This window comes from Miniopterus natalensis, chromosome 18 (assembly GCF_054644295.1).
Source record: "Miniopterus natalensis isolate mMinNat1 chromosome 18, mMinNat1.hap1, whole genome shotgun sequence".
Lineage (NCBI taxonomy): Eukaryota > Metazoa > Chordata > Mammalia > Chiroptera > Miniopteridae > Miniopterus > Miniopterus natalensis.
In genome coordinates, this window is record NC_142098.1 from 26,577,076 (window position 1) to 26,598,443 (window position 21,368).

The 21,368-nt window shown below is 36.1% G+C and overlaps 1 protein-coding gene across 12 annotated transcripts in view; it reads right to left on the reverse strand.

The window, feature by feature from the left end:
* Positions 1-3,767: 3,767 nt before the first annotated feature.
* Positions 3,768-21,368, reverse strand: part of NFAT5 (nuclear factor of activated T cells 5) — a 92,315-nt gene continuing 74,714 nt past the window's right edge. For 10 of the 12 annotated variants that reach the window (XM_087827497.1, XM_087827498.1, XM_087827493.1 and 7 more), the window contains 6 exons: positions 19,266-19,398; positions 18,522-18,602; positions 16,087-16,235; positions 12,849-15,348; positions 11,964-12,202; positions 3,768-11,526 (listed from right to left, as the gene is read on the reverse strand). In XM_087827497.1, coding sequence (XP_087683623.1) covers positions 11,967-12,202; positions 12,849-15,348; positions 16,087-16,235; positions 18,522-18,602; positions 19,266-19,398 — 3,099 coding nt within the window. In that variant the 3' untranslated portion in view covers positions 3,768-11,526; positions 11,964-11,966. Of the gene's footprint in view, positions 11,527-11,959; positions 12,203-12,848; positions 15,349-16,086; positions 16,236-18,521; positions 18,603-19,265; positions 19,399-21,368 lie in introns of all 12 variants that reach the window. The other 2 variants (XM_087827496.1, XM_087827495.1) reach the window with 2 other exon arrangements.

The following is a 21,368-nucleotide window of genomic DNA, read 5'->3' on the forward strand; positions in this document are numbered from 1 at the left end:
CTGCAAAACAAACCAGTGCTCTTTGATTTCAGTGAAGTTTGAGAAAGGGGCATTCATGCAAAAGTGGAACCTCCTGAGGAGGATGGGGTGAGAGGATTCAGCAATAAAATATGACCAGAGCCTATCAGGTGACTTGGCTTGAGAGTTTACCCAACAGGGCTGCTTCATACTGAATGGTAATGAAACACTGATTAAGACCCTCTTGGGAAATTTAAATGACATTTAAATATATATATATATCTTTATTGATTTCAGAGGGAGGAAAGGGGAGGGAGGAAGAGATAGAAACATCAATGATGAGAGAGTCATTGATCGGCTGCCTCCTGCAAGCCCCCTACTGGGGATCGAGCCCGCAACCGGGGAATGTGCCCTGACAGGGAATCAAACCGCGATCTCCCGGATCATAGGTCGATGCTCAACCACTGAGCCACGCCAGCCAGGCTTTAAAGGACATTTAAAGATCCAGGAAAGAAGAGTGGTGTAGAAATCAAGAAAAACAATGCAATAAACAAATGCCAGGGGGCAGTATTTATTCTGGTTTGCCTGACTTATCTAGATTTATCCAATCAATGGGCTTGGCACTCTTCTGGGTATTGGGAATGTAGCAAAGTGCCTGCCCTCATGGAGTTTGCATTCTAGAGAATGAGAGAGGAACAAGTATGTCAAGTGGTGATAAATGCTAGGAAGAAAAAGAGAAGGAGGGTTCGTGATGGGATACAAGAGTCTTGCTTTACACAGGGTGATCAAGGAAGACCTTTCCAATAAGGCTTCTTTTGGGCAAAGACCTGATAAAGTGAGAGAGACATGTGGCTATCTGAAGGAAGAACACTTCAGGCAGGAGCGATGTGAGTGCAAACCCTGAGGCAGGAGCACCCTTAGTATGTTTGTGGGTGAGAAAGGAAGTCACTCAAGTAGAGAAAGGAAGAGATGACAGGTCAGACGCTTGGATCAGGTCACAGAGGGCCTCATAAGCTTGTAAAGATAGGAAGTCACCGGAGGGTTTAGAGCAGAAGTGTAACATAATCTGACTTGTGTTTAATTCTGGCTGGTATGTGAGGAATCAAGTATAAGAGGCAATGATGCAAGCAGGAGAATTTTTGGAAGCTGTTGTCACAATCTACATATGTTTTGGGACCAAGGTGATAGCCATAGAAGTATTGAGAAGTGGTTGGATTCTGGACATATTTCAAAGATGAGAGTAACAGAATTTAATGATGGGTTGGATCTAGGTCAGATAAAAAAACAACAAAACCTTAATGGTATTTTGGCTTAAGCAGTTGGAAGAATGGAGATTCCATCTAAGTTGAGGAAGAATCTGGAAAGGGTACTGGGGGCAATGGTGGGGGATGGGAAGGGTGGAACAAAATATGACTTCAGACATGTTACGTTTGAAATAGCTAAGACAGCCAAGTGAGGCTGTCAAGTAGGCAGCTGGATAATAGGAAGCTACAAGAATAGGAGAAGTGGAAACTGTGTGGGGAGGTGTGTAGTCAAAGGAAGTTATTTAATTTTTTAAGAGATAAGGGACATTTATAGACTAGTTAGAACAACTCAGAGAGAGAGATGTTTTTATTTTGGAGAATGGGGACAATTAAAGGAAGATGTCTTTGAAAAAGCAAAAGGATATGGGATCCAGTGCACAAGAGACAGAAGAGCAGAGTAATAACAGGCTAATACGACAAATACAAGGTAACACTTGTTAGGCATTTATGTGTGCCAGCAACTAATTTTACATGGATTCATTTACTTAATTCTTGCAGCAACTCTGAAGAGGAGGGTCGTATTTTTGTTTCCATCTTAGAGGTAAGAAATTGAGGAATGGAGAGGTTAAAGGCTAGATAGGAGCAAAAACTCCACCTAGGAAGGCAAACTCAAGAGCCTGTGCCTTAAAATATTGTATCGCCTAGGTGGAAGCAAGGACACTGGCACCATCAAATAGAGCGCAAGAGCAGCAATCAGTACCTCTTCCTGACAGCAAGACCATTAAGTGTTGCTGTTGAGAAACTATAGCTGCTTTTATACTTCTAGAGTTCCTGCTGTGTCCCAGCAGGGGTAAATGATGTTTCAGTTCTTATGGTTATATGGTTGCTGAGAATTTGCTCCTTACAAGATGACAGAGCAGTACTCTTACCAGCCCGGAGTAAAGCAGGACAACTACTTCCCTTGCTCTGGATACTGTAACTTGGATTGCATCAGCTTTTCTGGCGGCCGCTTGTAGTCTCATCTTCAGATCAGTCTTTTGCCCACTTATGCCGTTTTTCTGGACCAAAGTATTTTTGATATTTACAGTTACTAAATTTCATTTGGCTATTACTCCTTTCCAGTGCTATTGAAGTCAAATAAATGCCAAAAGAAGACAACTTTTAAACATATTTTGAACATTGGCAACATTGTTGAAATAAATTATATATTTATAAATAAAAAAATATATAATTAATTTAATCCTCCTAAAGTGACAACTCATTTAGATACATTTGGATATGTTAAAAATTCAGTCACTTTCACCCTGGCGGGGTGGCTGAGTTGATGGGAGCATCGTCCTGTACAAGGAAAAGGATGCTGGTTTGATGCCCGGTCAGGGTACATACCTAGGTTTCAGGTTTGATGCCCAGGCGGGGTGCATACAGGAGGCAACGGATTGATGTTTCTCTCACATAGATGTTTCTCTTTCTCCCTTCCTCTCAAAAAAAAAAAAAATCAGTCATTTTCACAGAATCAACAGACACTGTCTAAAGCAGTACTTCTGAAACATCAGCTTTTTACATATCATATTCACAATATCCATGTATCATCTGTATTAGTGTTTATTTTTTTAAATATGTTTTTATTGATGAGAGAGAGACATCGATGAGAGAGAAATGATAGGCTGCCTCCTGCACGCCTCCTACTGGGGATCGAGTCCGTAACCAGGGCATGTGCACTGACTGGGAATCGAACTGGCGATCTCTAGGTATACCTGCCAGGGCTTAATATTTTTCTTTAATTTGACTCACATCTCCCCCTTAGTCTAGTATGTATACACATTATATTTTTTTCTAATGCACATTAAAACATATGTACTATGTTTGTAAGTAATGTTTCCCATGTATCACCTGAAATCATTTTGAGTACCACTAGTGATATGTTGCTATATGTTACATTCTGGTAAACACTAATTTATACATGAGGAAATAACTGCCAAAAGAATAAAAAGAGATTGCCTCTGGATGTGAGACTGAGGGGTAGGGAGACTTGGTGTTTATCAAAAGCACCTCCATGCAACATGATTTGCTACCATGTGTATACACTATTTTACTAAGGATGCAACATTTAAACTAAGTAAAACAATTCTGTCACACTAAGCACTTTGTACACTGGCAAAACAGAAAGCACAAAATAATTACTTGAAAATATTTCTGTATTTCATACCTTTTCCTAATGATTTCTTTTAAGATTTAAAAAAATTGATTTTTTAGAGAGAAAGGAAGGGGGAGGGGGAGAGATATTGATGTAAGAGTGCAACATTGATCGTCTGCTTCCTGCACACACACCGCCACCCCCCCACCAGGGACTGAACCCAAAACCCGGGCATGCACCCTCACAATCAAACTGGCAACCTTTTGGTGCACAGGACGATGCCCAACCAACCGAGCCAAACCAGCCAAGGCTTTTCCTAATGATTTTATAACTTCAGCCACATACACATGTTGCTCAAAAATGACATTCATGAATACGAATTTATCCACAAAGTTTGAGGGGGAAAAAAGATAGTTACTCAATGCAAAATGAAAACTTTCAATTTTTTATTTTTGACTGCAGCTGTTTACAGAAATATAGTTGCGAGTATACAAATGTTCCAATAGAAGCAAAATATCTTTTTAATATTTAACAAGTTATCACAGATAGCTAAAAACATAGATGCAAATGAAATTCCCCCAGAGAACAAACTGAAAATATCTGGTGTCAGTGCTCTGTAACCCCAACTATGAAAGCCATATACACAAAAATGTAACCCTTAGTCATTGCAGGACAATGGAAGAAGGCAGTTCAGTGGTTGATCAGTGTGCTCAAGCAAGTAAAATAAAATTTAAATGGCAGAATGGCAGCTAAACCACTTGAGAATAGGTTAATGAAATACTTGTAATATATTTATCAAAACACTAAGTAAAAGTTGTCAAAAATTAGCAACTACTTGGAGCTTATCAATTAGAAGTAAGGGAACAAGGTGAGAAGATACATTCATTAGATGAAAAGAAATTAGCTGAATGTCACTGGAATCAGTTTGTAGTCCCTAAAGTCATAAACACTTCAGTGCAGGACAGGTCTTTATCAGACACGTTAGTCTGATTCCAAACCCACTCTCAAACATCTGAGATGGTGCGTGTGTGTGTGTGTGTGTGTGTGTGTGTGTGTGTGTTGTCCTGAGGTTCATTAGCTAAAATATTAAGTGATCCCTATGAACTACTCAAACCAGGCAAATTACTCTGGGGAAAAAAAGAGCAGGAGTGATATGACGCTAAAACATGGGGCTTTTAAAGGAGATATTACAAGTTAAAGTCAAATAGAATTGTGGGGTAGAATGCTTTGGGTACAGGAATATATTAAACAATCAAGTAAGGGAGAGAGGAAAGGAAACAAGAAAGGAGGAATGTAGCTGGAGCATCTCCCAACAGTTTGCCTATGTATTTGCCAGCACCATAGTTTGTAGAGTAAGCCACTTACATTTCCACTGCTAGTATTAAGCGGTGGTGGTTTTTATAGAGAATATTATTATTTTGAAATGTGAATTTTTCTTTCATGAGTTAATTAATTGGTGATTTGTAAACAGTGGGAAGAAGATTAGAATAATCACAGAGGTATTAAATTACACAGGAAGATTAAAATGAACAAATCGATTTGCTTTGTGGCTAGTTTATATTTGCCATGATCCATACATTGACAAGGGAGAATGCCCAAATTATACGATGCATTACTGTCTTGTGTAATATTTATTTCAGTAAATAATTCTTGTCTGAAGCATAAGTTCCAAGAACAGTTATATCTCCACTGCAACAGTTCTCATACAAAGCAAGCTACTTTTAAAGAAGTTTCATGTATTAAAAAAAGAAATTAAATAAGGTGCTTTGTTGATCTGGCCAAGCCATCTTATTTAATATCTCAGATACAAATATAAGTATAGGAATGACAATTTTGTTCTGAGAGTTGGCCTAGCCAGACCAAAATTGTTGTCTGCTGGTAAAATAAGAGGCAATGAAAAAAAAACCTTGTATTATCACTGCCCACAATGTACCCATTTTATGAATAAACAGAAGAATTTAGCACCTGTCAATTATATTAGCTACTTAAATGTAATAACAATGAAAAGAAATATAGAACATTGCACCTATATCTTTAAATCAGTCACTTAATGTAAACGTTTTAGTAAGTGGTAGGACTTGCCAAACTAAGTTAACTGAGTCACCGATAACCAGACTAATTATATAAACACATAAAATACACTACAAGCAGTACGGAGAATAAATAATCATTGCCAATAAAAGATTACGAGTAACCGGAACAATGTATAACTCCATCTATATGAGTAGGGAAGAAACAGCTTTCTAGATTTTACTGTTAATAGTTTACACTAGTGGCTCTCAAACTTGATGTGTGCATCAGAATCACCTGGAGGGCATTAAAGCACAGACTACTGAGCCCCACTCAAGAGTTTCTGATTCAGTGTGTCCGGGACAGGACCTAAGAATCAGCATTTCTAACTAGTTTACCAGGTGATGCTGATGTTGGCTTGTAGGCTAAGGACCATATTTTGAGAACCACTGGTTTCTACATACTGTTTATGTAAAAAACTATATACTATAATGTTCTTATGTACATGACACAAAATATATAGGGAAGAGGGCTGGTTTTAATTAACTCTCAAACATATAGATTAGTAAAACTGATCATTTTAATGTTTCTAAAATGATTTCCTGAAGTGTAATCATTTCCCCTTATAGTCAATTACATTTCAAAAGTCTAAATCCTGTCTAAGTCCTACTACAGTCATTTTAGAAAATATTCATATAACACTTACACCAAGTTGCTATCCAAAACAAAAAGGGACATAAATATTCTACATAGTTAAGATGTATTCATCAAGAAGGCATCACCACTATTCAGCATTATAGACTTCTTTGGAATGATTAAAGTGCATAATATCAACAGGGTATTAAGAATATTGCATAAATGTTTGCAGTCTTCAGTGTCACTAACAACCACGGAAACACATAGAGGATAGCAGCTCATCCTAAAGCTACTTCTATCCTGACCTGTTGCTGATGGCCCTTTCCTCAGGCACTACCACCATGTTAAGGAGCTGGAACATAGGCAAAATTAACAAAAACCAGAGGGACACTCAATTCAACTGTACCTGGTTGAAAGGAATTATCTTAGTGCTGTAGGGACTCAGATATAACTTCATTTCCTTTAACACTATTTTTTATAGCTAGATTACTGAGGTTCTGATGAGTAAGAAGTGCACTATAATTAATTACTTGGCTCTGTCCAGTTAGAAAAACTGACATTACCAGGCTTTATTTAAACTATGTGTTTGTGATTTATTTTCATTCATCTAATTAAGATCACAGAAGATGCTTTAAACACTTCCTGAAATTTATACACATTTATGGGCATTGAGTCTTACAAGTAGTAAAATTTTCGTTAGCATTCAGGTAAGACCTATCATTAGTTGGTTGAGATGAAGACAAATTTATAGTTAATTTATATAAAGCCTAAATAGGATAATTCTGTAATTTTTACTTACCCTCCCTCAACGGAACAATTCTGGTAATGTATCTTCTGTTACTCTTATGCCAAAGGGAGTTAGATACTTATAAGTTGTTTCCTATGATGATTAAGAAATAGAGCTATAAAAACCTTCCATTTTGCACAACCCCTTGGAGTGCCCTTCTAGTTGCTAGATGGGATGCTGCCTGATTCACAAATTGCTTAATAAAGCCGATCAGAATTTCAAAAAGATAAGAAAGAAATGCAAGAAAAGAATGATTAAGTGGAAAAGTGGAAAGTTGGGATCCATTAAAATAATTTGTGTTTTTGGCAATAGCAAAAAAGGAAATTACAAAAAAGGGGGCACTATCATGGTAAAAGGCACTTTCCCATTTAATCTAGTTATAAAATACTAATTTTAAATTTTTTCCTAAAAGAGAAAGTAGAGTAAAAATATAATTTTATTAATAAGTGAGGCTAGAATGGCATGAAAATCTATGGGAATTAAAGAATTAGAGCCCTGGGACAATTCACAAATGACATTGTAGGTATTATTTTGATATTTACTACATTATGAACATTATCTCCAGAATTTAGCTCTAGTGATACAAATAAGCAGAGGAGAAAACCTTTTTATATATGTTATTAGATTTTCCTAAACCACTTACTAGGGTATATTCTCTGAGTTATTATTCTAATAAAGCTGCTGAACTATTCAGTGTCTCTCATTAAGCCCCTCCCCCTCCATATAACCAAGGCATGCAGCTACAACATGGTTGTCTTGGTTAAGGATGCAGCCTGTGGTCATGAAGCTGAGTAAAGCTTAGAGGTCTTATATAATTTTCAATCAATTTTTAAAAATCAACTAAGAAACAGATATGAGAACAGAAACTTTCACCAGAAAAATGAAAAATTTTCAAGTTACCCCTAGTGAATATTTTGAAACCATGCTGAATTTGAGACTTTGATTAAGTCTTTAATTTTGTTCTTTAATTACTGATGCATCTAAACAGATTTCACTTTTCCAAAACAAGAATCTATAATGGCTAAAATAGTCAAAAGAATTATTATCTTAGTTCTAGAGGAGGGAAAGAAGGAAGATACCTCATTAATACTGCGTCTATAATAAACAAAGCCCTCTAAAAACCTGTTCTAGGGAGACTGGTGAAAACAGATTTGCACTGGCTAAATAACATGACTCTTAATTACAAAGGTAACATGATAAAGCTCAGAAGCAAAATACGACTTCTAATGATCTTCTCCTATGTTGGTGTGGATATATAATGGAATGACAGTAAGAAATAAAACACACATAAACACACACACAGACACAGAGATAAGCTCCAAGCATTAATGTGAGTTGCTAAAAGCAAGAACAATTGAATGTAACAATTCAAAAGAATAACATGTGGTTTGTAACTTATTTTTAACCTTCTGCCATTAATAAATCCAATAAATTGTTGTTTCCAAAGCCTTTGCTGGCTCACGAAGTCTCTTCTATATGTAGCTATAACTTGTAACAGTAATCTGGAAACTGCATTATTAGCACAAGTATCAACCACTGACCACTAAGCTAACTCTTCAATAAGAAGATAAATACTTTTGTAACCAAATTGTATATTCAGAATGTTGTACCTAACATTGACCTTTAGGGGTAAGGAACATTTAACAATGTTAAAAAAAATAACATCATTATTGAATAAGAATATGGTAGCATAGCGCAGCCCTTGTATAAATAACCACAAAATTTATCAAAATAAAAATTGGGTTTTTTGCCTCTGTCCAATCAAACCATTACAGTTCAGGTGTATGTTCTGTTCTAAATTTAGATAATATAAAACAGAAAATTGGTCCCTAGTGACTTGGCATTGGCAATCGGCATTGTACAACGATAAACCTCTTGCTAAACAACAGAACAGAAGTCAGCACACAGCCAGTCTTCTTGCCACCACTTAATCCACAGAGCAATGTTAACATTCTAATTAGAACTTGGTGAACAAACAGACTTCCCGAGTCTCCTGTATAATCTCTTGGAAAAAAATTCAGAAAACTCAGAAATAAATAGTATTTTATTTCTACTTATTTTTATACCTGCTGGGTAAGCTTTCTGACATTTGTCAACCCTCTGCAGCTGGAGTTTTACATTTTAAAACTGAAGCACTGGATTGTGTGGCTGGTCTTTCTCATAACCTGAACTATATTGGGTAATTTTTCTTGATACAGGTGGGGACAGAAGGGATATACTGAGGAAAATGATTTCAGTTCAGAGAATTTATAAAGTAGCTCTGGATATTACAAGATGGGGAAAATGTTATTAAAGTTACAAACATTTTTTAGTGTCTTCATAAATAAAAAGCATAGAACACAGAAAGCCAATTAATAATAATAACAATAACAATAAAATATTAAATATATAGTGAGCAAAGACTGAATGGCTCATTCTCATGAAACACCATTTGACACAACTGCCTAGATGGGTTTCCTTACTCTAACATTTTGCTGAGTGAAAGATCCAGCAAACACACAGTAAGCTGCCTTTAGCCCACTAAGAACATCAAGAACTGCCTGATGGAATGGCCACAGATGAACAGGTCATTTGTTTCAAAAGATACTTAAATACTCAATAAGGACATAACAAACCCCCCCCCCCTCACTGTTATCAGACGCCACGTTGTGGTAGAACATCAGACAAACTCACAAATTTACCACAAAAATGTGTGGCAAAAAAGAATAGTTTATATATATGTATATATATAAATTTCTATATTTATGCCAATGTACTCACTCAGTACAAATAGCAAAATAGTATACCATTTCCTAAATACAAAATATAGCTTTCCAAAAAAATGAAACACACATTTGATATAAACCATCCAAAACTTGAACGATTGAAAACTGTATTCAAAATTAAATGACCCAGAGTAGGTCTCTTTCTGAAAAGTTCCCTTCATATCGGCAAGAAGCCTGTACTACTGAAAACGTAATTTAATGCCTCTCAATCAGAGAGAGAAAGAAAGGTTGGGGTTGGAGGGAAGAATATATGAGAACAAAGAAAAAACAAATTAGGAGAAGAGCACATTCAAAGAACCAAGGAAGATCATCACAAAGAGGGAGAAAAAATCTGGCTGTATAAACAAAACCAAGACCACAATTCCACTAAGTTCAACTAAATGCATAGGATAGAAAAAAATAAAACAACAGAAAAGTAGCCTTCAACAATTAACAGGCTATTTTTGGTACACTTAAAAAATAAATGAAACTGACAAGAAGGCCGAAACATCTTATCTACATATAGAAGCCACACACAATTTGGCCTTAAACTGTATTACCAGCTTTCTACAGGCCAAAAGAAAAATAAGACAAAGCATGTGTCCAGACAACAGGTTGTAGTGAGAAGCAGGCATCCCATGGGTGATGAGAACACCCAAAACTGTATAACTAACACTACAACTGCAAGTTCTGGAGTGTGTTATTTTGCTCTCTATAGATGTAACACAAGTTAATTCTTCATTTTAAGTCAATGACATGACCCTGTAAAGCCTAAGGTTTGTGGGAACCATCAGATAAGTGACCACTTCAAACTATAAAGCACTGAGGTGACAAGTGAATTACACTCTCTGCAGCTCAGGGAGAAGTGATATTCCAAGAAATTTTACTTTGCCTTTTTAAAATTAAAATTTACACTGTTTCCTATTAGAGGGAAAATTTTGAAGACTTCACAACAGCACCGTTCATGGGGAAAAATGCATTGTTTCTTGTTTCTCAGGAATCAGCTCTCCCCATTCCTAAAAAGGTACTCCCAGCCCCACCTGTGCTGCAGGACTTGCTGGGTTACCCCAGATCAAAGTGGCCTTTTCCTTTAAGATGCTACAGGGTCACAAAGCTAGGAATATATTACCAACTATCTAAAATAAAGTGAAAAAGAGGGGAATAATATAGACGAATATAAAAAGGGAACAACCAGTCCAAGCTTGGGTTAAGAAGAAAACAGACTTAAATTGCTGTGTCAGTTTAAACTGCTACCGGAAGATATCAGAACATAATTTACCATAATATTATCCCTTTCATTTTTTATAGAGCAAGATAATTATTTTTCTATGCAGTTATGGCTGAACCCCTCACCAGAAATGCAGAGAATTAACAACAATCTGAAAAATAAAATCAATAGCATTCCAGCTGTTTCCAGTTGTGTGTTGTCTGCCTTTGTGATAAAGAAGCTTCTTATCTGTGTAGAGCTCTTAATACAGCTTACTTGTCAGAATGTTACCTCTCCAGTTTTTCTATAAAAACTGAAAAAAGACTCCTTCACTTTGGCCAATAGCTGTTTTTTTTTATATTGAAAATCACAGCCTTAGTTATTTGAATTTTCCTTTTTCAGAAGCTGTTATCTGACTAAAACAATGCAGGGAAGAAAATAATGAAGAACAAAAGTAAACATGACAATATGAATTATTTTCTAATAGCAATAATAACTGAGCAATACAGCTTTTAAGTTTAAACTGTACTTTTGAAGAAATAGTGTCTAGGAAAATAGCAACAATTAATTCTGTCAGCTGGAAACTCAAATAGATTCTCAGTCATCATTGTTATTAGGAATATAAAATATGAACATGTTAACAATGGTGGCTAATCACTGCAACAGGCAGCAAGGGTGAAATCTATCCGTTTACTCAATCACAGTTTTTCATATTTCGTTTTGTTTTTAAAGTAACAGTTCAATAATCTTCATGGAATCACAATATCTCAGGAAATCTTGGAATCAGGATTTTCTTCATGGAATTTCTAAAAAAAGAAGACATTTAATATAACTCACTAGAGAGGGAAAGCATTTATAAAGTTCCTGTTACCCCGAATGATCCCAAAGTATATTACAGTACTACTTTATCATATTTAGACTTCCACAGTTTTCTGACTCAATATTTCTTGAGGAAAAGAGAAATGAGACATTATTATATCTAATATATAATACATACATCAAATTTTCTGTCATTCCAAGGCAAAGAAGTTTAGAGCTAGAAGGATTGCCCAGTATTAACAATACGATCACAAGGTATCACTCATCGAGTAACTTATTCAGAGTAAAAAAGTGCCATCTTGAGAACACCACATTTTAAAAAATTAGTGTCTAAACAGTGCTATTACTTAACCCAAATCTGCTGAGAATAAAATTCATTGATGCTTTTTAATAAGAAAGAAGCCAAAATGCAATACTTACATACCAGTTAAAAGGAGCCAGTCATGTTGTTCCCTTGGTTTTGCAATGAAACAAGCAAATCAATCTTTTCAATGTTCTGATTGGTGTTTATAGAGGATGCCAGCGGAGAATTCTCTGGCATTTGCTGAGAAAGAAGTGTTGTCACAGGTGGCTGGCCCTCATTTTGTGGTTGGCCTGGTTGACTTATAGCCATCAACTGATCTGGCAATGCAGCTGGTCCAGACGTTAAAAGCTGATTACAGTCTGCAGAGACATTTAAAATAGAGAAGCTACCTGATTAGTTACTTTCTGTTAAGATTCATAAGAAGATATGAATTAGTTGCTGGGGTTAAGTCATTATTGTGTTCACTAAGCACAGAACTAAAGTTGAGGCCCCTGACAGCCCCACAAAAAGGTTTTACTGAAAAGTACCGATATTCATCTTTGGTTTCCTCTAAGTGATATACAAACACAACTTTATCTAGTTATCATCCTAAGTTCTATATAATTTCCTTGGTACATTAACATTAAAGGTGGGTTCTTACCTCCCTGGAAACTACTTAATTTAATTCGCTCAAATTTTCTGTCATTCATTTTCCTTTCAAGTTCATAGGTGAAAGCGGCAAGCACATATGTTTCTCCACACTCTCGCATTTAATCCTCCCATAGCCTTGCCGAGTACTCAATACTACCACCACCCTAGATGCACAAACTGAAGCTCACACCAGTCAAATCACTTGTCTAGCATCTCAGTCTATGCACGGGAGAGCTGGGACTTGAACTCAGTTCCGCCAAACTGCAATCTGTGTTCTTAAAACCACTGTGCTTTGCTTCCTTCTAATAATAAGAGTACTCTGACCATTTAAACCAATAACATTTAAGAAATGAGAAATAAGAAAGTGTTTCTTACTATTTTGAATGCCAAATAAGAACATTCCTGAAGTCTGCTGAGATGAACCAGGAGAATTTTGTAGTTGGTTCATTGTGCCTCCTGTAGTGTTGTGAAATAAAGTAGCTTGTGGCTGAGGTGAAGCTGTGGCTCCTTGGATTCCAGGCATGTTGTTCTGAGGGGAATAAAGAGGAGACTGTTGCATGTCTTGTTGGTTTATACTGGTCTGCAATGCAGACATGGATGCTGGAGAGAGGAAGAGAGTTACTTGCTGCTCTTGAGAACTGGGTGACCCCTGGACCAACTGAATCTGAGGAGAGCTATGGAACAAAGAAGTCTGTGACGATTCAGACTGGGTAGGACCTGGGTTCTGAAGTGAGGAAACTGTGGGCTGGTTCTGAAATTGCATGGGCTGCTGCTCCTGATTCATTGGGGCCATATTATTTTGTTGGTGAAAAATTGACTGGTTCTGTTGCTCCTGATTAGCCATTGGATTCTGACTTGGGTTGAATATCATGTTTGGTGGTGGTTGCTTCTGAGATGCCATTGTAGCCATGGTATTTTGGTTACTGAATAAAATGCTCTGCTGTTGCTGCTGCTGCTGTTGCTGCTGTTGCTGCTGTTGCTGCTGCTGCTGCTCCTGGGATGGAGAGTTACTCTGGATGGCAACTATTGAGTGCTGTGACTGGAAGATTGTCCCTTGTTGGTTTTGAGGCATTGGGTTAGGAGGAAGGGAGCCCAGGGACACCTGAGGCTGAAACAGACCTTGCTGGGAGGGTTGTGCCTGTTCTTGGGAAAGCATAGGGGTCTGAATGTGTGATATTGGAGGCTGCTGTTGGAAAGCAGCTTGCTGCTCAGTGTTTGACGTTGATTGAAGTGGAGAAATTGAGTTCTGAGCTGCAAAAAATGAAATCTGTTCTTCTTGGGCCACTGCGTTAGTTTGAAGATTATTCATTGGACTCTGGGAAAGAAATATGTTGGCTGACTGCTGGTCTTGAGGAACATTAGAGCCCTGCAACACAGCCATAGTACTTTGAGAGTGAAACATTGGAGGCTGCATCTGATCAGTGGAGGATGTAGAAGTTTGACTATGGACAATAGGACTTGGACTGTGAAAAATAGAACCTTGGGTTTCCTGGGAAAGGTTCTGAGCATCAGCAATAGGATTTTGAGGATGAAAAAGTTGAGCCTGTGAATGAGAAGGCTGCTGCAAAAAATTCCCAGATTGGAGTGACATCATCTCATTACTCTGCTGGAATAAACCATTACCTTGTTGCTGGGCACCACTATTTTGAACACTCATCATACTTTTTGTAGATGAAAAAAGGTTAACTTGAGGTTGATTGTCCCCACTATGTTGCATTTGGACCATGGTCTGAAAGACACTGTTCTGAATCTGTTTTGCTTGTGTGCCCGTTTCTTCTCCATCTCCTGAACTTGACGTCTGAAACATGGTAGTGCCAGGGGTTGCAACCTGCTGTGTGGTGGTTGTAGTAGTTTCATTTCCAGAAACTGCAGGAGGAGAAGAAAACAATTCACACTGCATTTGCATGTCCTCATTGGTAGATAATGCACTCATCATATGAGGGGTCTGCTGGTAAACTGGAGACTGCTGAAGGTTTCCATTTGCTGAAGCAGTTGAAGGAAATAACTCCGACTGAATCTGGGCAGCCGCCTGGCAGATACTCTGTTGCATCTCCATCACCATTGCAGCTGATGATTCCATCACCTGCTGCTGCTGTTGCTGCTGCTGTTGATTAGATAATGTGTTTTCAGTCTGTGGGTGAACACTTTCAGCTCTTCCAGCTATTAAGTTATCTGGTCTGGTATGGACTGCTGGCTCTGTTGAGGAAAATATTCCAGGGCTTACACTATTTTGAATCTGACTGACTTGTTGAAAAATGTCTGCACTAAGCTGTTCTTGAACATTCTCATTACCATCTGGAGTAGAAAATAAAACTGAAGATAACTGTTGTTGTGCCTCTAAAACTTGTTGGACCAAGTCAACACTTCCACTGCTGCCACTAGCAGTACTGCCGGTAAAACTTCCTGCTTGCAACTGCTGAATCGTGTTCTGTAGCTGACTCACACTGCTTGGTGATGGGAAAATACTTGATGAAATCTGCTGCTGTAAAGTCTGTGCTTGTTCTTGTAGTGGTGACTGCTGCTGTTGCTGTGATGCCTCAGTCAGGTGTGACAAATTAACCACAGTACCATCTGACTGCAATACCTCTCTAGATTGAGTTTCTCTTGTCTGAAACTGTGTAGCCTGCTGCAGTAGTGCATCACTGTTAGGCAGCTGACTAGAAGCAGAAACAGCTGGAAAGGTACCAGGCTGTGAAATGTCCTGTGTTTGGATAGTTGTCAGGGTCTCTGGGTTGTATGCTTTGGGCTGAATCTGCTGCTGCTTTTCATTTTCAGAGGGTAAGTGAGAAGATGACGATGATGAAAAAGACCCATTTCCTGCTATGTTAGAGATATTTTCTAATGTCTGTTGAGTTGATCCAACTGTCTTTGTAGTCTAAAAAATAAAAATACCCAAATAATATGTATAAATAAACATTAAATGAGCTCATATGATACTTCAAAAATTAATATTATTCTAAAAACATATACATATGCAGGACCTATTTTCCACTCTATATTATTATTATTTGGAAAACAGATATAAGACTGTTCCTTGGTGATAACATGTCTGATTGTCTAAAGAATATTTTTAAAATATGTATTATAAGCAAAGACAGGCAAACAAGGAAGTAAAATAATCAGCTATTGACATGCTTATGACAGTAAGAACATTAATTCTACGGTTCATGAATTAATAGCAAGTGAAAAAAAAAATCTCCATTTTGCAGTTTCCTGGTAACATTATAAGAGGAAAACAAGCGAAAAAGGGAAAGGGAATTACAGAAAAAGAGTGGGAAAGAAAAAGAAATAAAAATATCTCTAATTTTGAAAATGCTAACCCAGTACTTTCATTTATACTCTCGATCCCACAGGTCTAGCTAATATATTAATTCCTTCCTTGTCAAAAGTGGATACTGGAAAATACTTTAAAGGCAGGCTATTTTATTGGAGTATAAAAGCGTTTACTCTGAAAAGCAAAATTCATCAAGTGCATCCAAAGAGAAACAAATGTGAAAGAGAAAAAGTAAAAAGCATAAACATGGGGGAAAGAAATCAAACCACTTAAAATATAAAAAGCAATTTTTATATTTAAGGTTAAGATGTTGGTCACTGGTCAATGTGGCTGGCTTACCTTAAAAATAGGAGATGATCTCTTTTCTGCTGTTACTTCCATCGGAGTAACATCTTCACTCTTAATCATACTGCTTGATATGAGTGGAGTGATCAAAGCATTAGGAAGAATATTTACTTTATCTAGGTTACATCCAGTAGTTTTCATTGCTGTGCACGCACACAGACACGAGAGAAAAAAGAAAAGTTTAAAATCACTGAAGTCATCAACTATTTCATTCTATAGTGTGATGACTATTAACCATGATTTAAAAAGTCTATTTTTTTATGCTATGTAGCAGGAGATACAAAACTGGTATATTGAAATGTGCCCTCTTTTTTGAAGTAGCATTGGCTTGTGGACTCCTGGGTCTGCGGGTTAAATATCAACCTGCTTAAGCAGCTCCAATATCAAGCTGTATCTCCCAGGACTCTTCTAAGGGGCCTTGAATTATACTTCTCAACACAATCAGGAAATATTATAGGATACAACTTGGAAATCTCCATGAAGTTAAAGATACTCAATTACAACTGCTACACTCTCCTTTTAGTACATGGCTACCTTGCAGTATAAAGTCAAAACTTTTTAAAGACCACAGGATTGTCTGAAAATTTCTCTCAACAAATCTCAAGCTTCTCATTAGAAAATGCCACCAAGTAACCAAATAAATTTGGCTTTTCTAAAGTAATGTCTTAGAAAACTTGAATTTGCCAAGTTGACACATGAACACATTTCCTTTTTAGACAGGACTTAAAATAATCCCATTTTCAGAAGAGATTTACACCAAGGAGAAGCAATATATAGCAGATGAGGTATGTTTTATCACTTCATTATATCTACTTTTTCCCCTTCATTCTTTTTCTTTTTACTACTTGAGTCAGCCATTTGGCAGACTTAGGAACACCTACTGATATCACTAATGACAGCCTTCTGAATTGAACACATACCCAAATCCTTATTTAAAAGATTACCACTACTTTGAGACCCTGTGGAGAGAAATACAGATTCCACAGAATATGTAGCTGTTAAATTTCTTACTTTGATATTAAGAAGAAATCTTGGCTACAAAGAGGAATTTTAAATGGTATATGGTATATGAGTAAGACTGCTACCTTTGTAAATATTCTGATTTAGAAATATTTCAAACTTTCTGGTCTTACTTCAACGTGTCTGACAGTCAATTGGCTGGAAGTAATTCCTGTGGGAACTGATTATGTTGAGGAAGGAGGAAGTGCTCTTAAATTTACTTTGGACATTCTACCCTTTATTATTCTCAGAAATGTTTCATTTATTCATGAGTCCTCTGGACCTATTTGCACCTAGTTCTACCAATAGCAACACAATTCAGCTCAAAATCTAATTTTTACTGAGAGAAAACATCAGGCATTTAAAAGTATATATGACCCATCTCACAGGACAATTTGAAAGACTATTAGTGTTGTTTTAAGTTGATGTGGTGATATTCAACTGTTATTCCTGCTTTTGAATTCTATTACAATGTGAGTTCCATGAAGGCAGCGATTTTGTTCTTATTGCCTGGTATATAGTAAGCAATTAATGAATATTTGTTGGCTGAATGTAGTTGAGCCAGATAATCCTGGCAGTTTACTCATCAGTGCTTAATTTCCCACTAATCTACTCTGGAGAGTGTTCACGGTCAGAAATTATAACGGCAAGCTATACTGAACACATTATATACATGAATGCTAAATTTTACTTCTGACAATAGAAAAAAATCCATCGTATTTGATAAAATTTATTAAGCATATTATTCCCTTTAAAAATGTATTTTTAATTTTATAATTTAATTTGATTTAAATAATGAATTTCATGGTAGAAAAATATAAGTAAAAGCTAGAATTATAGGAATAAATCAATGGCCATTATATAAATGACATCTTCATTTATAATGGCACAAAAGTATCATCAAGTATCATAGCTGTATTAGAAATCTGCTAAGAAAAGTATCTACCACATAACATCTTGATGATATCTTCATTACCTCTTCGGATTGGCAGGGGAGTAAATAAAGATGCCAGAAGAAAGAACCTAAAGCAACTTTTTCAAATGCTGACAGTTCATATTTTGGTCTCTTCAGTCTCAATGTCAAGTACTAATCTTATTCATAGCCAAAAGTTTCATTGACTCTATTTTTGACATACATTATTGTACTTTAGATATACTTTTAAGATTTTTAATATTGGAGAATGGAAAACAAAACAAAAAATTCCTCCACTCCAACATGTTTTAAAAAAAGTTGTTTATATGGTGAATGAAGGGAAATATCAAGTTGGGAAACAAGTCTCTGCATTCAGTAAAAAACAAATATTTGTTTTACAGTATGGAAGACACGCTGCTAAGTGTTCCAAGTACATAAGAGAATACAAAATAATAAAGTTTGCTAGAGAAAATACATAGGATCACCTATTTACAATTTTTGAGAATCAACTTAGTACCTTTCATGGCCTCTTCAAAAGAGCAAGGTCTTGCCGGACTAGATATTTCCTTCTTCACATTTACATTCAAAGCACCAGCTGCTGTTATTAAAAAAAAAAAAAGATTAATGCTCTAACCCCAACTGAGCTATCCAACCAGGGCAGATCTTCTAAACTTTTAACATTTCAATTGCTCTTACTGCTCTGGTTTTTAAAGCATCTATTTTACCTAAATGCTTAAAATCATATTTAAAGTATTTATTCACCAGCAGTCTTTGATATTTTTAATTATACAGATTAGAAAATGTTACAGGCATATAACTCTATTTGTGATTTTTATCACTTATCACTTCAAGCATCTCTCTCACCTCCCCAAAATGCGTCCTGCAAGCCAGCTAGACTAAACTATTAGCAGTTTTCTGAAGTTGTCACTTTCACTTTTCTGCACATTAGAGGTACTCAATGAATGGTAATTCTTACTGAAGAGTAAGCTGTATGATAACTCTGGAGAGTCTGACTTCAGAGCATTCCTAGCTTTTCATTTATTATTAGAGCACAAGGCAGAAATGATACCCTTAAACATAAGAGTAAAAGCAGTATTTGGTGGCCATCTTCTTAGGAAATAATAATATCTTCAAAAAATACTAATATATAACTGGTTTTTGTTGTGGTTTTTTGTTTTTTTGGCTGGCTGGTGTTCATATCCTTCCAAAGTATTAGAAATTAATCATTCATTTTAGTTCAAAATTTTTTATTTTGACATACCTGGGTCTGGAGTGTAAGTGAATGGCTGAACTTCATGAGATCTTCCAGCATTGGTCACTACATATATTCCCACTGACACTGGCAAAGTTATATGTTGGTCATGATATGGGGGAACCTTCACAATAAGATGATTCTAATTGAAAGAAAATTACAAGAGTCAGAAAAGAAGCAATACTTAAATCAAAATTTTGAGATAAAAAATTATAATTAAGTACATTTCCTATTAGCTAGCTATAAAGTTCAAAAATCTGACTAGAAAAAAATGTATTTTAAAGCTCAGGTTCAAAGGTATCAGGATATTAACCTTAAAATTGCTTTTAAGATAAAATCCAAATGCTTTACAATGATTCACAAGGTTCCTGCCCTGAGAACTTTATCTCATTCCTATTCTCCCCAGATAGTTTATACTCTAGCCATACTGACCTTCTCAGTCCATTCTCTTAACACACTAAATTCATTTATACCTCAGAGCATTTACAATTCACTGTTCTCTCCCACTAGAATATTCTTCCTTCACCACATCAAATGGCTAGTTCTTTACCTATTTTCAGGTGTTATTTAAATGTTACCTACTCAGAGAAGCCTTCTCTGACCATCTGTCCTAATCATACAATCTTGTTTATTTCTAAAACAGCATTTATCACTAACTGAAATTACTGTGATTATTTGCTTAGTTTTTTGTCTCTCTCCAGACTCAAGAATGTAAGTTCCAAAGAACATAGGATGTTTTGTTCTTCATCTATCCTGTTAAGCACCTTACACAAAATACACACAACTATATTTATTGAATAAAAGAATGAATACATTTTGAGGGAAAAATATGCCCACCAAGCACAGTATCAGTTACCATACATTCTGTACAATCTTAATTGAGATGTATTTCACAAGTCAGTTCACTGCTTCCTAATCACTTAGCCAAATAGGGTTCAGTTTAGCCAAGTTTACTCTCATTTAGGAAAACAGGGTTGAGTTTACCAAAACCTGGAAATCAAAGTTGTTGTTTTTTGTTTTGTTTTGTTTTGTTTTGTTTTCAGAACAGTGGCAGAAGCATCCGTATAAGAAAAGGAAAGAGTTCATAAATGCTTCATCAGCAATTGCTCAAGGGTGCTCCACCTTCTTGGAAGATGCTGTGAACCACATTAGACTTACTCTCTCCTTCCCTGGTACAGTATAGTAATGGGAAGGAACACCAAGGGATGGTGATTATGCTTTTGTACTGAGGATGTGATATGTAGGAGGCAAATGATGACAGTTGAGGGTGAAGTGAATTTGATGACATTTTTTACTGAGATTATAATCAGCTGACTCAGTTGAAAAGAACATGTGACAGATAAGGCCAAGGTCAAGGTTTCAATTTCTAAGCACTTATTTTGTGTCTAAGATTTTTCTTAAAACACAAAGAAATAAAAATTAATTGAACACAAAGGAGTTACAAACTTTTTTGATAAACTGAATACAGATTCTTAATTTTTTGCCTCTTCTATCTCTCTGCTTGTTTTCATGTGCTCTTTTCTATTCCTATCAGCATTTCATGCTATATTTTAGGCTTTGGGTATTTTATACATTAGTATGTTCCCACTTCCCTGTTCTCTCTGATCTCTACCTAAACATACCACTGTTCTGCGTGTCTTCTATCTGATTTGCATATAAATGTGTCCTTCTCTTCAGCTTGTCTCAATATCTTAGTTTGCTATTTGCTCTACATACTAATTCTTAAGTCATTTCTTTATTCTTGTTTTTAAGCTCTTTTTCCTTGTTATCTAAAAACAATACATAGTGAGTGCCTACAAATACATACTCTTTAATACAAGTGTAACAAATTATACTTCTGAATGCAAACAGGTAACTAACAAACATAAAAACACCTGGCACATAGTAGGTACTCAATAAATATGTTTTGCTTTGCTTTAACTAATAGTAGGTTAAGATAACCCAAATCCCCAGAGCAAATAAATATTAGGAAAGAAATGTTTTATTTATTAGCAATGGCAATTTGCTGATGCTCTTAAACTTTTTTTTCCATTTTTAAAATATGTTTTTATTGATTTTAAAGAGAGAGGAAGGGAGAGGGATACAGAGATAGAAACACTAATGAAAGAGAAA